The following is a 17080-nucleotide window of genomic DNA, read 5'->3' as shown; positions in this document are numbered from 1 at the left end:
ATTCGAATTTGACTATTTAAATTCGAGTACTCATATCTTAATTTTATAGTTTTAACCATAGCCTTATAATTCTCATGGAAATATTTTAATAGTGTTCTTCGAATAGTATTTGAGTATTCGAATTTTAATTTTATTATATTCGAATTCGACTATTTAAATTTGAGTACTCGTATCTTAATTTTATAGTATTCACATCCGAGTACTCAGATCTTAATTTGATTGTATCCCAATTTGAATACTAAAATTATATCACAACAGCCCTCCTTCCCCTCTGCGCGTAATGCTTACACTGTTCCAATCCAAAAATACTCGAGGAATCCAACAACTGTTTCGGGAAAAGAGTGACGTTTCGTGCTAGGCATAGCGCGTCGCTCCCTAGTGTCAGTGGTCACTCTCGAACGCGTGAGTATCTGGTTCAAGGCGGTACGCCTCGTACGGTCTTCGAATCGAAAAATAGTCGTCTCCGGGTGACCGTTTGAATTTTTCCACGGCAACAGCGGACGAGCAGTTTGTCGCCAGTGAAAACATAATTCCCGGAGCGGTCTTCCTCGGCGAAACGTGTTTCCTCACGTGTTGGGCGTTATGCGTCGCGTTTACAACACGTGATAGCACGGCGTCATCGTCGAGCGACATCTCCCTCTACTCGTTAAAGGAACGTAAGCGCCGCCAGCCGTGGATCGCAGTCTTGGCTGTGCCATATCGAAGCACGCACAGGATTACGAGACTGTCTCGAACATCTCGTCGCGACATTGTACATTCGCGCGTTACATTGTTTCGGCAACTTTCACCAGCGACGAGTTTCTCGTTCACTCTGGACACTTTCCAAATAAATTTGATATTCAAGCTTTGAGAAAATTACTTTTTTTCCTGTTTATTTCGTTTTCGGTTCGATTCACCGAAACAAATACAACTGGGCACGATTTTTTTTGTATTGTGTTGTCGGGAAGTATACTCGCAAGTGAACGCGAAGATACTGATTTGGTGCAATTTAGTGTAGCGAACCGATACGACCGAGAGGAAAACACTGTTCTGGTGCAATTCAGTACGTCGAACATATACGACTGGACTCGAAACTTAAGTTATTCTGTGTTGTTCAGTGTATTCGAGGTATATACTCGCAAGTGGACACGAATATACTGGCTTGGTGCAGTTCAGTGTTCCAAACCAATACGACTGGAGAGGAAAACACTGTCCTGCAATTTAGTGTGCCAAACCTATACGACTGAGCACGAAATTTGAGTTACATCGTATTGTTGAGTGTATTTTAGTTATATACTCACAATTGGACAAGAAAATATTGTTCTGGTGCAATTTAGTTCGCTAAACCTGTACGACTGTACACGAAACTGTTCTTCGGTTGTGTGACTAGTGTCGTTGAGTGTATCGGTGCTGCACTCACAACTTGACGTGTACCAACCTTGTCACAATTTAGTGTGTTCCAAACCAATACGACTGGACACAAAATTTGTCATTCCTCTCTGTGACCTTGTGGTGTCGTACAGTGTATTTCAAGCATACGTAGAACGTGACACGAGGCACACATCGAGCGTGCCACTCGCGGGAAGAGGAGTAATAATAAAGGCGTCTTTTGCCTTATTTCCTTCTCTCGTGTCTCGGGAGCAGAAGCACGATGGTGACACATAGCATGGAGAATATTTTAAATATGCAATATTACCCGACGAACAGTCACGTAGATGCGGCCGTACACTCGCCGCCGATGAGGAAGAGGCGCTGTTTGAATAAAGAGGTGATTCTTTTTTTTAGGGGTGTAATCTGGATGTTTGGTTTCATTTATTCGTGGGAAAGTGGTGGTCTGTGTTATCGATAAATAGAATAGACTTTTTGTTGAGCTCAATTTGATCTTCTGAGAAATTTGTTGATGGGGTTTCTAATTGTTCTTTTTTTCCTTTATTATAGTGCGTAGATAGCTTCTACTTTCCACTGTCTTTGATACACAAGTATAAAATACAAAAGTTGAACTTATGATCTAATAAAAATCTTTGAGACTTAGTTCTATTTTACTTGTTGTGCTTTTACCTAATATTGTTAGTTAGTTATATTATTGACTTCTTATAACAACATATTACTTTTTCTTTTTTTTTCCTGACGGTAATTTTCCCTATATAATTGACGCACCAATCAGAGAAACAACCTATGATATACTTGGAATAAGATATGTGTTGGTAGGATTGTAACTTATTTTATTCACAGTCTCTTCTTACTAGCTAATAGACTTACTATATATTTTCATTAGACTTATCAGTCTTATATATAATACATTTATAAATTTATAAGTAAAGGAAACATCCAACAATTCTTTGTATTTGCTTACGTTAATTATTACAAGAACGAACTCAACCCGTAAATAACCACCAATTACTTTCTAATTGTTGTGTTGAGTCTTCGAGATCTGCAAGAATAAAATTAGTTTCATTTGTTTGTTAATGATGTGGTGCTCTGTTAAAAAGTTAGGATATACAATAAAGCATAATCTATTTATTACAGTATACTGATAGGAATAAACTTATTACAATGTATTAGGAGGTTGCATTGAAGGCCGCTGTTTATGTATACGTGGATGTTGCTGCGAATACTGTAGACAGTGAGAGCCGTCGTTTATTATAAACAGTCACCGCCGAACGTTATTGCCAACAATTGAAGCGTTTACGCGATAATTTGATAGAAAAATGACCATCAATTGCATTTAATCGTCGAAAAGTAATCCTTCTTCACGACAATGCTCGAGCTCATGTTGCTAGAACTGTAAAAGAAACACTGACGGAGTTTGAATGGGGGATTCTCCCTTACCCAGCCTACTCTTCAGACTAGAGATGGCGTGAACTACTACTTTTGAATCACTCGTGATTCAATCACGTTCGTTCGCAATCACGATGATTTTTCACAGTCATTCGTGATTCTTCGTAATCGCTTCTGATTGGTAGAGAACATTCTTTTCACTTTTTACGAATTATGTTGTTCTTAGATTATATGTATATGTATTATAATATGGTCTAAAAGCAATGTTAATATAATTTTAATACAATTTAAATTTAATTCATTTGCAGTTTCTTGCATTTCCGCTAAGGGGAGACAGCGAGATACTAACGATACAATTAACATTAACCGCTTCTGAAACGTCATCTTCCGGATTATGGTCGTGATCGAAGTTTAATCACGACTGCGATCGTGACTGTTAGTGATTTTTCACGCCATCCCTACTTCAGACCTGGCCCAAAGTGATTATCATTTGTTCAGATTAATGCAACATCGTCAGGGCCGACGTGACCTTTTGCGGAGCCGGGTTCACAAATGTTGCGGGACCTGAATTCACGTTCAAATCCTACACTTAAATTTTTCAACGAGGAATTATTTATTTACAAACTCTGTTATATATTATATATTTTTTATAAGGCGAATACTAAATAATAATACTTTGATGATTTTTGTCACCCCTTTAAACTGAATCATCGCTATTTAAAAAAAAATAAAAATAAAAATAAAAAAAAATACATGTCGAATACAAAAATGTCTTGCATCTGTTAATGATATCATTCTGTAAAAAGTTAATCAAAATCGGTGCCTTTTAATTGGGTGATTTTCGTAGACCGTGAGTCCGGGTTCCGGCGAACGCGCGCTGAACCTGCCTTGCGCCGGCCCTCAACATGGTTTGGAAGACACACATTTCCGTAATTACGAAGAAGTCGGAAATTGGGTTGCTGAATGGATAAGCTCGAAAGATAAACCGTTCTTTCGTCGCGGAATTCAACTTTTGCCAGAAAAGTGGGGAAAAGTAGTAGCTTTTGAGGGGAAATATTTCGATTAATACTTTTATATACATTACTATTGAAATAAATGCTCAAAAAACACGAAAAGACAGCGGCTTTCAATGCAACCTTCTAATACTAATGTAATAGACTCGCACCAATGTTTTTATGGACATTTTAAAATCAATCATTGCTCTATTAATGCGATGTTTAAATCAACACATCGAACTCTAGAGAAGTTTTATTAATAGACTTGGAAAATTATATTTATAGCTTGCGAAGACGACTCAACGCAACAAGTTGAACTGTTGTTTAGTAAACTATTATTGGAACAGAGATTGCATTGAACCTCCTCTGTTGAGTTCATTTTTTCTCTCGAATTTTTTTCGGCGAATTATCGATGGCGTAACTGAGACTCCGACTTCGTGATAAACAAAATCGTGACATGAGTCAATTTCTACTTACTTTTTTAGACTGTACACATCTCTTTGTGTAGATAAGGTTCTATGATAAATAATAAATATGGAGAAGTCCTTTCAGAAATATTCCATATAAACAATTTGATCAATATAACAAATATCACGTGATCGAGAAGATGTTCTAGGGAATATATGTTAAACAATTAGCCCAATAAAAAGTTACAATCTGAATTATATAGTGAAATTATCCTTCACCTCATTAATTAAACTCTATTTAAAAATTATTTATTAAAAAATTTCTTCCTTTCTGTCTTCAAGTTTAATGCTCCAATTTAATTTCCAACAATTATTAATTATCAATTCAAAATTTAAATTAATTTTTAATTAGTTAGAAATTTAACCAAACGTTATTTGTTTTGTTGCAGCAAGATCCGATGTCTCACAGGATTATCGAGAAGCGAAGAAGAGACCGCATGAACAACTGCTTGGCTGATCTTAGCAGACTCATACCAGCTGAGTACTTGAAGAAGGGCAGAGGCAGAGTTGAGAAGACTGAGATCATCGAGATGGCCATTCGCCACATGAAACATCTCCAAGGTCTTCGACAAGGTACCGATCAAAACAGTATACATATACAGAACTTGGGATTGTCCATATCTTTGCATATCCTTGACAATAATCTTAATAATTAAGGAAGGAGTGATTGGTGGAGCCTATTGACAACAAAATTATGTTTCCAAAGCTTTTGTAAAAAATACCAGGAGCACAGACATTCTTGTAGTACATGAATTGATTTTATTAGAAGTTTGGAACATTAAGTGGAAAAAAGATAAGATCACAAATATTACAAAAATTACAGAAATAAGATTAGCGTCTCGTTCAAACTTTTCTAATGCATTCATACTTCGAGCGCCTCTAATTCTGCAGTACTAAACTTTTCAATTTTCAATTTGAATATCCATGCTCCAAAATGATTGTCAATAAGAATTTTCAAGTTCCAATAACAATGCTATTATACAATCCACTTACAACAATTACTGCGCCAATTCTTTCTTAAACAAGGATCAATAATTTTCTATTTTATCATAAAATCAAATTACGTTGCTCCTAAAGCACATCTTTACATTAATTTTAATATAAATTTGATCTGTTTTTACTTGAAGAAGAAGATAAAGTAATCCTTATTCCAAATTTAGACGTAAAGATTTTCGTTAGATGTAAAGTAACCTATTTTATGATGTTTATTAAATAATAAGCCATCAGTTATACTTTCGAAATTATATTAATTATCTAACACTCCTCCTTGGCCTGTTCTTCAGAAACAAAGCTTCCTGCCGTGTCGTCCGCGCACACACACCCTGAAGACAGCGTGGACAGCGTCTCGCACTCCACCGTGGCGTCCACTGCTGCAGAACACTATAGGCTGGGATTCCAGGAGTGTCTCAGCGAGACCATGCACTTCCTCGTCGAGGTGGAGGGTTTCTTCGCCAGGGATTCTTTGTGTGTGCACCTAATCAACCATCTACAGCAGCACTGCGAGAAAATCTTGGCTACCAGTATGTAATCATCATAAGATTCTAGAATACCCATTGTCATAGCAATTCCTGTCATAACAGTTGAGAAATTGTTTGGTCCTCCTAGAATGTTTCTTGTAAATAGAAGAATAATTATACTAGAATATGAGCTTCATTATGTTAGGGTAGGTGTACTTCCACAGGCTTTTGGAGTCTCAACAGCTCCATTGCATTTTTAGAGTATTTTGTTTTTAATTCAAAAAGAAAATGAGTACGTGTCAGGATAGTGTAAATGCACAGGAAAATAGAAATAATGATATTCATGTATAGTTAATATATTAGAGCTTGAATTAAAAGGTGCAAGAATCAATGTAAACCAGATTACTTACTCATATAAAATAAATACCATTAAATCATTAATCAATAATATATTAGGAATGGCATTATAATAGGTATAGAAATATATGTGTTTTTAGGTAATATATTGTACTGGTTATATTTCCTTACAATAAATTATAAGCAGACTCAAGTCAATATTGCTTATTATTATAACATTATATTTCTCTTACAAACAGTATAAACTTATCTAATTCATCTCGTCTTATCCACCAAACTTACCTAATTCAAACCTTATAAAAATTCACCAGTAGCTCTAACTACTCCCAGTAGTCATCCAAAGGTTAACACTTTTATCCTCAGAATTTAATATTCTACTTACAGTCCTACCCTAAAGATATAGGACATTAAAAAAACACCCAAACACTAACAAAAATATTTGTTATTTCTAGGCGACAGGCTAGGATTCCCCCACCCTGAGATGCCAGCGTCGAATGGCACCACCAACGGCAACGGCTACGCTCACACCAGCATTCCCACCATGTGCCAGCCCAACGGCCACTCCGACCACGGCTCTAGCTCGGGTGTGAGCTCGTTTGGCGACCCGGAGCGCCCTCTGCGATCCGCCATCATCCCACCGCCAACGATAGTCAGCGACGACAGCAATCACAGTAACCATTCGCATAGCGCTCCGTCGACGGCCAGCTTCAAGCCTTCCAACTACAAGTTCAAGAGCTCTATCAAGCAAAGGTTCTCAGCTGAGAGGATAAAGTCCAGTCCACCGCCGTCCACCAACTCGGAGAAAGCGTCCCCAACCCACGGAGTGCCAATCTTTGCTCTTCACGACGGTGGTGCCTTCTACGTTCCGTTGACAGTCGAGGCGTCCATGCTCAGGCCCCATCTCAACTTCATCCCGGACACTGGCCCTGACACGGTCCTCCATCCCGTGACGATATCCGTGAACTTCAACCACTCGACGCCACCAGCGTGGTCGAACCATCATAGTCCCACGCATCAGCAGCAGACGTAAACAATGGATGTAGGAAGCGTTCCGTGAACGTGGTTCGATGTTCTATTTGCGCTCTACTCGTCGACGCATGTACACACGCGTGTCCGCATATCCTTAGATGTACTAACCTAAGCTCGTATGTCTGCGACTCGTCGAGTAAGAGCTCTGTCATTTTGGGAGACGTACGTGGCGAGTGTGTAGGGGGCCTTCTTTGAACAAGGTTGATGTCTTTTTTTATTTACATCCATGGACTATTGTGGTATGCCTTTGCATTCACGTGAATGATGTCACGAGTATGGACACTGTTGGTAGAGACACGAACGGTGAACGTACGAGGCGTACTAGAATCGTGGATGGATGTCCTGCTATGCTCCACTCGCTGATATATCTGCACACATGTGTTCATACGCAATGCTGCGGTATGCGTGTCTATGGATTCACACAGTGGATGAGTGGAGTCTTTCAAAGATGGAGACAAGCTTGGGTTACCTTTGGGAGACTCCATTCCTGTTTGAAAGCTGTACATTAGAATGAAAGTTTCATTGGGTAATAATGAGGAATATTTTTGGTGCAGGTAGCAATATTGCTAATATCCTGAATCTGTTAATTGAACTCACGAACATGGTCAAGGGTTATCTAGCAGATCCTGACTTGGACGTGTTGGTCACTGGTGACTGGCACTTTGAACCTACATTTTTAAAACATTTACAATTAATGAAGTCTTACACTTGTTAACTTGTAGATCAAGTTATGATTAAAAAGGCTATACAATATTAATGAATTATCAAATAGCTTAAGCAAACGTTGATGGCTAATTCATCTAGCCTATCAGAACATGAATAGTTTTAACAGTCTATGAAAGCACCTGCTGTAAAAGCCTCATCCAACTATCAGACCCAAGACAACCAAGCAACACTGCTCTTTGAATCAAAAATATTGATACGTTCAAATCACAAACCGATTACAAAATCATATAAATTTTATAAGTACTCTTCTTGGTATGAGAACTGGATCAAGTAGCTCAGCTAGCCTACCCTGTGCTGTGATAGGATCTGATCACAAGTATGAATATTGTTAATGAAGACATGAGTGACGATCGTTTGGCGCTTTCACCGCGCGACTGCAACAGTGTCAAGCGCATAGTTACAGTACTGAATCTGAAGCCTCCTCCCATCACCAATGCAGAGATCGAAATTTCTCTGAAGGCCCAAATTTCTAAATAGGGCAATCCTCGATGCATCACAGGTTTTGAACCAACCGTCATTGCTAGACTCCTTTTGACGTCTCTAAAATTAATGGCACTCAAAGAAAAATCGCATTTCCGGGACACTCTATTTATAAATCTGGCATATGGCTGGCTGGTACGATCAATATTCAGGAATACACCCTCATTAATCCAAGGAGTGCCTACTGGTACTGCCTGAAATAGGTTAACTTCATTATTTACATACATGACTTGCATGTTTGCTTGGATTTCTGAATGAAAGAATCCATCTGCTATATCCTGGACAGAGTTTGGAGGTTGAAGAAGCTTTGGTACTAAGCGTTGTCACATTCAACAATGCCAACATGTAGGCATGTGTATACTCTTGACCGTTTGAGTTAAGTGTTGATTTGTCTTCTTATAGAAAGGATCGTTTACTAGCTAGACAATGGTTGACGTCATCGCTAATCTGTCCTTAGCTTTGATGTGGAGCGTGATCACCTACTCTCTCTTCTAATCAGTCATTGTAGGTGGCTGAGCCTGTGGCTGAGCATCTTTTATAATTTCCACCTTTCGACCAAAGCTGCTCCTATACAAAGCTGTACAGATTACCTCTAATTGATGTTCACAACCTAAGAAATATACTTTCTTTAGTCCATAAAATACGTTCTCATGACAGTACTGCTACCAACCATTTCTCTATGAAATCTTGACCAAATAACCCTTGCAACAATACTGATCACTGAATCTGAGTTTCATCCAGAGGATATCTCTTCAGCCATTGGGTATAGGTTAGTATGCAACAGACCTTTGGTATGCATGTGCACAGAAGTTGCGAGCAATGTTACAAGTATGAACACATATGGTGGAGCTACGTGCTAGCGGCTACGAGAATCGAGGATTTTGCGAAGTATTTCAATCGGTTAGACCGCCCGTTCGACAGGGACCAGTGACGCTACCCTCGTCGAAAGGGGATAGTGATTTAATTTTCTTTCTGATTCTTTAGTTCGTAAGATCCAACGGACACTCCTGCCGTCTTAGCCGTTCTGTTATAGGGAGATCGAGAGCCCTTCCACCAGGGGACAATTATCAAGGGGTCCAGCAATGTTACTTTTTTGTTAATCCTTCATTGCATGAGTTTTATTTGATCCTTTAATGGAATTACTTCGTGGTCATCTATATTACCAAATAAATAATAATAAGTAGCTGAACATTCAGAGCTGCTCACATTAGAAAAACTCTGCAGTTCCTGTGTAAACTTTGCAGGAATTTATCTTTACTCATGCAATTAAGGATTGAATTCGTTAATCGAATATTAATGAGAAAAATTGGCAAACGTCTTAGTTGAACGGTGATGTACAATCTTGATTGTCCCTTGCGTTCCAGTCACTGCTGTAGTCCCTCTTCGTAGAGTAAATTCAGTATCCTAAGGCATGTGTGTTCTCCCTTTTGTCGCGGAGAAATGTGTGTGTTGACGGATAGTAATCGTTGAGAAGTACTGTTAAGAGTGTGTGTAATCTTACCAAGATGGTAAGGGCCTCGGCAACGGCCAAGTGACATTTCTGCGTGTATCTGGCTTAAGACTTCTGTGTCAAGAACGGGCAAATGTATTGTAGGGAGCACGAGAGATCAGTTTTGGATTGAAAAGAATATACTACGAGTATCAGTACTACGAGTAAGTAAAATGTGGACAGTGTCTACTTTTTTAATTAATCGCAAGCCTATAAAAAGGTAGACCAAAACGTCTTAAGACTGTTCAGGATCAAGACTGATTTTTCCTTCTCCCTGCAGTAAATGCGTGTCTGAGACAAGACTCTTATAGGATATAGATGACACTGTTATATGTGGGAGTGTGGCACTGTGAAGGTCCATCTCCTCACGGAAAGTCATTCTTTCTCCCTGTAATGCAAAGAACGAAGGCGTGGAGGATGTTTATAAATATTTACCGAGGCTGTGGGTTGTCTTAGCATTTACGAGGTTCGAGAGAAAGAGCGATAGAGGTCGTAGATAGAGATAGAGTATTAGGGCGTGGTGCCCCGGGTTGCTTTAGCTTCGGTATGCCCTTTTTCTTTCGTGGATGTTATCGCAATCGTGTCCCGTTCCTCCTGTTTTTTTCCTCGGGAATCTTTCGTAGTTGTTTCGTTGCATCTTCCTCTATCTATTCGGTCTATCTTTCGGTGCTTTCCACCTTTCCTTTCTTTTCTCTTCATTGAGCAAGTGGAGACGTTCGTCAACGGTCGAAGAAGCCGTAGACATCGAAAACTATAGGTTTCGTCGTCAACGTTTGCCAATAGTATTAAGGACAAATTTCTCAACTTTTCTGCTCGTGAAATTCTGTTTTATTCTTCTTTCTCTTTCTCCCCTTTTTCTTCTTGTCCGAAGCGTAAGATAGCCGACAAAAGTGCCTACACAATTTAATTCACGAAGAGAGCGTTTAGTTTGAGCGAATAATTGTTACGTTCGATCGCAACGAGGATCGAGTCTGCTCGAGACGCCCCGGGTTGAACGGGCCTCGGCAATTAACGACTGACCAAGACCTGCATTACACTAAATTCTTGTAAGATCGTTGCATTAAATATATATTTGTACATACCATGTCTAGTTGTAATGTTAACGAAGAATTTATACAGAATAAATTATATTTACCATAACCGTTCGCGTATCTGATTTCCTGTGGTTTCCTGCTCCGCTCAAAATCAGTTTGTCATATTCACAGTAATGTCCATTGAGTTGTCACAAATTTTATGCTTGAAGTTGTTATTATGAGTCACTAAAGGAAGAAAGCAAACGTTGTATCGTTGTTAAGACTGCTTTAATCGATCCTGTGAAGCTTTGCGATTATGTAATTAATACTAAATGCAAACTTAGTTGAATAATTATATTTCATTGTATGACAGTTATTATAGGCAACGTAGAATTTGCCAGAAAAATACTAGCGATTAAATTTCGCTTACCTGTTATTCAAATCTTTTTATTCAATGAAATTCTTTTATTTTAAAGAGCAAAATATGCAATATGAAAAAAGATCAGAGTTTAATAGGCAACCATTTAGGTGGCGCCACTGTAAACTACAGAATGGCTACAGTGACCCGACCACTTGGTGGTTCCCCATCAGTTCCTCAGGTGTTCTACTAGCTTATTTACTTCAATCACAATCTTGAAGACACTTTTCATCGCTTGTACACGAATGTTACGAAAATGATTGTATATTTTTCAAAAATATCATGACAGTCATAGGTTCCCAAATGGAGTCGCTTCCAAGACATTAACAGCGATGAACTTTCTGAATGTGCCCTTAAGAATATTCTACAAACAGAAACATGTGCATCGTGTACCTCGTTTAACACACACCAATTTACCAAATTGATTTACAGATGCAAAATCAGAAAGAATTCCCTTGCACTGACACCTCTTCTTCCTATGTTTCAATAAAAGACACTTCAAACACCCTCGAAAGACATTCATTCATCGTGGGAGTTACAGAACCGTACAGGATTGTAAGAAGAAACATGAGACAAAGTGCAATTAAAATTTTTTTTTTATTACATCAACATAATACTGGCTAAGGGTCAAAACAATCGTAGAACGCGTCTATCAGGGGTATTTCCAGATTAACACAGGCGACCCGTGCGTGAAAGCTCGCTCGCCAAGGGGACTATAATCTCACTGTTATCACCAGCGAGCTCAGCCACGAGTCGCAAAAGGGACGGGGAACACAGTCTAATGATCCCTAACTAGAGATAAATACATTCTTATACGAGTAATAAAATTATTCGCGGCGAGGCAACTAAGTCTTCAACGAAATCAGCCTTAACGAATCCTTTGAAACGAATCGATTAAAAAATTGTCAGGGATGCGAGACAGCGGAGGGGTGAGGGTGTCCGTTTGTCATGGCGGGTTGAGCTAGCCGATCGCGCAGGAAGGATGATTGCGACTCGATATTCGACGCGGATAATGTTCGACGTATCGAAGCAAGCGTGTACACATGTGTGTATGTATGTGTATGTGTAGTTTCAAGTCGTGTGTGGTCGACGATGATGGCCAAAAGCCGCTGCCTCGTTATCGTTCTCGCGTGCTGGTAGTCGTTACGCGACATCCCGTAAACGTCTTCGGTGTACATGTATATTTAATTGAAAAACCTAACTACACAGAGTCCAAGGGAACTGAGTATTACCTGTAATTGGACACATATTCGTCAATGTAAGAATTGTTGTAAAAACGTAAGAATTCCACCTAGCATATGTGGGGCGTGCGCGGGGCGTGGGTGAACTGAATGTGCAGGTTCGGATAGATGCGCGGATTCAATACTACCGGATAATGTAACGGGGGTAAGCACAACATCTTTTCACGTTTTGTATTAGTAGTTGAGTATGAGTTGAATGGGGCAGCCGCCGTGTACTGCATCCTGGATGAGGCTCCCTTCGCGGAGACGCTCGTCGGGCGACAGCCGGCGGGCTGCGAGCTTCCGAGGAAGCTTGATGGTTACTTTTTCTTCTGGGCCTTCTCCGCGGCCTTTGTGACCTTGCCCTGGGTATCCTTGAAAGTGACGCTCTGCGAAAACAATTTTTACTCGTTAACATGGCACTTATTGAGATGTTCGTTAATCTTGCTACACTATTTTTCACATGGCCTCACTGCATAAGCGTATCTAGGGAGAGGCAAAGAGTGCAGCCGCCTCTTCCAAGGTGGACAAAATTTAAAATGAAACAGAAGAAATATAAACCACAAATTTCTGGAAAACTGATTAATAGGTTGGTTGTTCGTATTTCAACATTTTGAAAAACTAATTAGAAAATAGAGACACTCGCGCTATTAACCTTTTCGGTATGAGCGCTGAATATATCCGTCATCTATCTGATGCTCCGTGTGAACGAGCGCCGGATATATCCGGGATCCATCTAATAACATTATATGTGTTACTTATATAATTACATGCGCATTTTGCGGTGCGGCACCTCGTACAGCGAGTGTGTCACGGCGGACAGAGCGCTCGTATCGAGAGTGTTATATCGATTAATACGGTACATCGTTTAATTGGATAGGAGTATTTAGAGCGAGACAAACACCCTCTCTTCCAAGGTGGACAAAATTAAAAATAAAACAGAAGAAATATAAACCACAAATTTCTGGAAAATTCATTAACAGGTTCGTAGTTCGTATTTCAATATTTTGAAAAAAATTATTCAGATATTAGAGATATTCGTGAGAAATCATAAAAAGTTGAATTTACTATCCCCCGTTTTGAGCTGGGTACGACGTCTTCCATTTTATGGGTTATACTTCTGATGTTATCTTAACCTCTTGAGGGACTAATTTTAAATAGATTTTGTTTTGCTTTAACCGAATAGGCGCATACCAAAGCAATTTTGATCTACAAATGGATTTTAACATATAATTATGGTGTTTCACTTTAATATAGTATATTATTTAACTCAAAAAGGTATTGTGACCATAAGTAATGGTAATTTTAATATAAAAGCAAACGTACACATATAAGTATGTCGATATCCCACAAGAGGTTAATAACCAGTAGGTGGGTATAGCAGAAAAGGAAATGTTCTCAACCCTGACTGAAGACTAGGGTCGAATGCCCTGGAGTTGATTAGCCTTGCTCTACTACTTGTCACTTGTCCTGATCGTTTTTCATTGTACTAGGGTATAATCCTGACGGTGTCAAAAGCGCGAAAGTGTGCTCAAGCTTGTAGCTTACCCCTCTTAAGCTCCAAGGACCCCTGAATTGTATTCAATCGACTCCTCATCGTATTCTCCTAACAAGCCTTCACTTTGACATGCGATTCATCGAACCTAGCTATTTCAATACCCGTTTAACTCTAGTCTCTTGAACAAGAACTCTTATTCTTGATTCTTCTTCGCTCATAAAGCTTAAAACAATATCAGGGAACAAACCCTTACTGCCACACTATCAATCATCAAGGTTCAACGTACTCTAACAAAAAAAAAAAGACTGTTGCTCCTCGAGGTGCTATTCGAATTGCCTATCGATTGCTAAACGTAAAAGTCTCTCTGATGCTTTTCTTCCCACCTTGATGACGCCCACGGCGACTGTCTGACGCATATCGCGCACAGCGAAGCGACCCAGCGGCGGAAACTCCTGGAACGCCTCCACGCACATCGGTTTGGTCGGCAGGAGCATCACTATGGCGGCGTCCCCGCTCTTGATGCTTTTAGGGTTCTCCTCGGTGGTCTTGCCCGTACGACGGTCGCACCTCTCCTTGATCTCCGCGAATTTGCAGGCGATATGGGCGGTGTGACAGTCGAGAACGGGCGTGTACCCGTTACTGATCTGTCCAGGATGGTTCAGGACGATCACCTGAGCTGTGAAGTCCGCTGCCCCTCTAGGTGGCTGGTTCTTGGAGTCGCCAGCCACGTAGCCGCGTCTCAGCTCCTTCACAGAGATATTCTTCACGTTGAAGCCGACGTTGTCGCCTGGCAGGGCCTCCGTCAGGGCCTCATGGTGCATCTCCACAGATTTCACCTCGGTGGTCAACGCTGCTGGGGCGAAAGTCACCAGCATACCTGAGGAAATGAACGTATGTGTAACAATTGTGCTGACGGTGATGGCTTTTATTTTTATTTCGGGGGGGGGGGGGGGTGGGGGGGGGATGGAGCAACGAGTGGTGGATGAAGCGATAATGAAAGAATGATATGGAATAGAAGATAGAAGAGATAGGCGGTGGAGTAGTTGGTAGCTTCTTCTATAATAGGGCCTTTAAAGGTCGCGCAGGAATTGGAAACGATGTTATTAAGGATTTACAATTTTTCTATGTTGGAAGACGTCGATTTTTAAGAAATTAACAAATGGAAAGTTTGTACTTTAACTGTAAAATAAATATTGCATGATACTAACGTTATGAAAATAAAAAATATTAAATTTAATTATACATGCAACCGCTACCAGTTGGTAAAGTGTTGATATAGTAGGATGTATCTCTCCAACAAATGAATATATGAAAAATATTACACATCCTCTCGAAGTCTGGACAAACAATCGAGCTATGTGAACCTGACACCCGACTTTTTAAAAATTAATTTTTTTTTATAGAAAATTATAGTATCTCGTTTGTACTTGATTGTACCACCAATAGTTTCGTTTGTACCTTCACCAATTAATAATTAAAAAAAATTAAAAAAATGGTCAACACCCGACATTGAGATTTTTGAAATCTGTTTTTTTCCCCATTCTTTAGAATCGTTTGTACCCGTTTGTACCGCTTTTCATTTCGTTTGTACCTGAATAGTTTAAATTTTATAATTCAACCGTATCAGCAATTGCTTGTAAAATTTAAACTATTGAGGTAGAATCGAAACTAAAAGTGGTACAAATGGGTACAAACGATTCTAAAGAATCGGAAAGAAACAGATTTCAAAAATCTCAATGTCGGGTGCTGACCATTTTTAACCGACTTCGAAAAAGAGGAGGTTACTCAATTCGATATGTATATATATATATTTTTTTCCTTTTTTCTTTATGTCCGTTCACCGATTACGCCGAGATGGCTTGACCAATCGGAATGAATCCTGTTGCATCTTGTAGAGCATGTTCCCCCGGTGATCTTGCTGTCAAGACGTTTGCGATTTGTCATTTTTTACCCGTATTTTTACCAAAACACCGTGATTTTTAGGTATGCTTGCCGATTACGTCGAGATGGCTTGATGAATCGGAGTGAAACCTCTTGCATCGTGTCGAATATTTCTTCCAGTTGGTCGCGTAAAAGAAACATTTTGTGATTTGTCATTTTTTACCCGTTTTTTTTTTAAAAACAGAAAAATGTTGTCTTGCTTCTTACTCCGAGACGAATGGACCAATCAGATTGAAACTTCTTGCATCTGGAAGAGCATTTGCCATTTGGTCCCATAGCAAAACATTTGTCCTTGTCTTATTTTTTATTACTTTATATCACTTTTTATCGCAAAAAGCGTACTATTTCACGTATGTTTCGCCTGAAACCGATGAAATCGATGAAACCCCTTACATTTTGCTGCCAGAGAGGTTTTCACAATGATCACAGAGGCAAAAATTTATGAATTTCTGTATTGTTTATAACTATTGTTATCGCAAAATTCTTATTATATGATGTAACTCGGTGAGGAAATTACCGAGCGCGATGGAACCTTCCGTATTTCATGATACATGAATTCGTGATGTTCCCGTTTGCAAAAATTTATGGACACTTTTATTGTTTATAAAACCATTGTTGGTGCGAAATTGCTATGCTCTGGTGCAGCTCGATAAGGAATTTACCAAATGCAATCAATCCTTTCACATGTAGTTGCAGATGTATTCCTGATAATCCCATTTGCAATTATACAGGGTGTCCCAAAAATGTTGGATGTCCTTGAATGGGGCGTTCCGGGATGTGTGTGTGTGTGTGATTTGAAACAATTTTTTCTAAACGAAGATGGTGTTCGAGGCTTCGTTAAGGAGATATTGACAGAAACCCCCGACCAATCAGAGTGCGAGTATGCCGGAGGAGCGCCTGCAGGGCCTATGCTACCGCAGGCGCTCCACCGGCATACTCGCGCTCTGATTGGTCGGGAGTTTCTGTTTCTGGAATATCCCCTTAACGAAGTCTCGAGCAACATTTTCGCTAAGGAAAAATTGTTTCACCCCCCCCCCCCCTCCCCCGCGGAACAAGTCTTTTCAAGGACCTTCAACGTTTTTGGGTCATCTCGTATATTGCTCATAACTGTTGTTATTGCATGAAACCTATTGGTTATAAATTGCCACTAAAAAGAGTGAAATAAAGTAATTTTTTGGAAAAAAAATTTAACCGACTTCAAAAAAGGTACAGTGAAAAGTATGAAATAATTTC

General features: G+C 39.5%; 2 protein-coding genes across 10 annotated transcripts in view; one reads left to right on the top strand and one right to left on the bottom strand.

Moving 5' to 3' along the window:
• LOC128872863 (transcription factor cwo) overlaps nucleotides 1–10897 on the top strand; it is a 122860-nt gene extending 111963 nt beyond the window's left edge. For 7 of the 8 annotated variants that reach the window (XM_054115981.1, XM_054115980.1, XM_054115979.1 and 4 more), the window contains 3 exons: nucleotides 4609–4792; nucleotides 5503–5739; nucleotides 6486–10897. In XM_054115981.1, the coding sequence (XP_053971956.1) occupies nucleotides 4609–4792; nucleotides 5503–5739; nucleotides 6486–7063 (999 nt within the window). In that variant the 3' untranslated portion in view covers nucleotides 7064–10897. Of the gene's footprint in view, nucleotides 1–421; nucleotides 1748–4608; nucleotides 4793–5502; nucleotides 5740–6485 lie in introns of those variants that run through there. The other variant, XM_054115982.1, reaches the window with a different exon arrangement.
• An 869-nt stretch (nucleotides 10898–11766) lies between these two features.
• The window catches only part of LOC128884969 (elongation factor 1-alpha), a 45565-nt gene continuing 40251 nt past the window's right edge, over nucleotides 11767–17080 (bottom strand). For both annotated transcript variants that reach the window (XM_054138699.1, XM_054138698.1), the window contains exons 4-5: nucleotides 14290–14783; nucleotides 11767–12797 (exon numbers count right to left, since the gene is read on the bottom strand). In XM_054138699.1, the coding sequence (XP_053994674.1) occupies nucleotides 12729–12797; nucleotides 14290–14783 (563 nt within the window). In that variant the 3' untranslated portion in view covers nucleotides 11767–12728. The remainder of the gene's footprint in view (nucleotides 12798–14289; nucleotides 14784–17080) is intronic.

The sequence above is a fragment of the Hylaeus volcanicus genome, chromosome 2, assembly GCF_026283585.1.
Source record: "Hylaeus volcanicus isolate JK05 chromosome 2, UHH_iyHylVolc1.0_haploid, whole genome shotgun sequence".
Taxonomy (NCBI): domain Eukaryota; kingdom Metazoa; phylum Arthropoda; class Insecta; order Hymenoptera; family Colletidae; genus Hylaeus; species Hylaeus volcanicus.
This window is presented reverse-complemented; position numbering and strand designations above follow the sequence as displayed.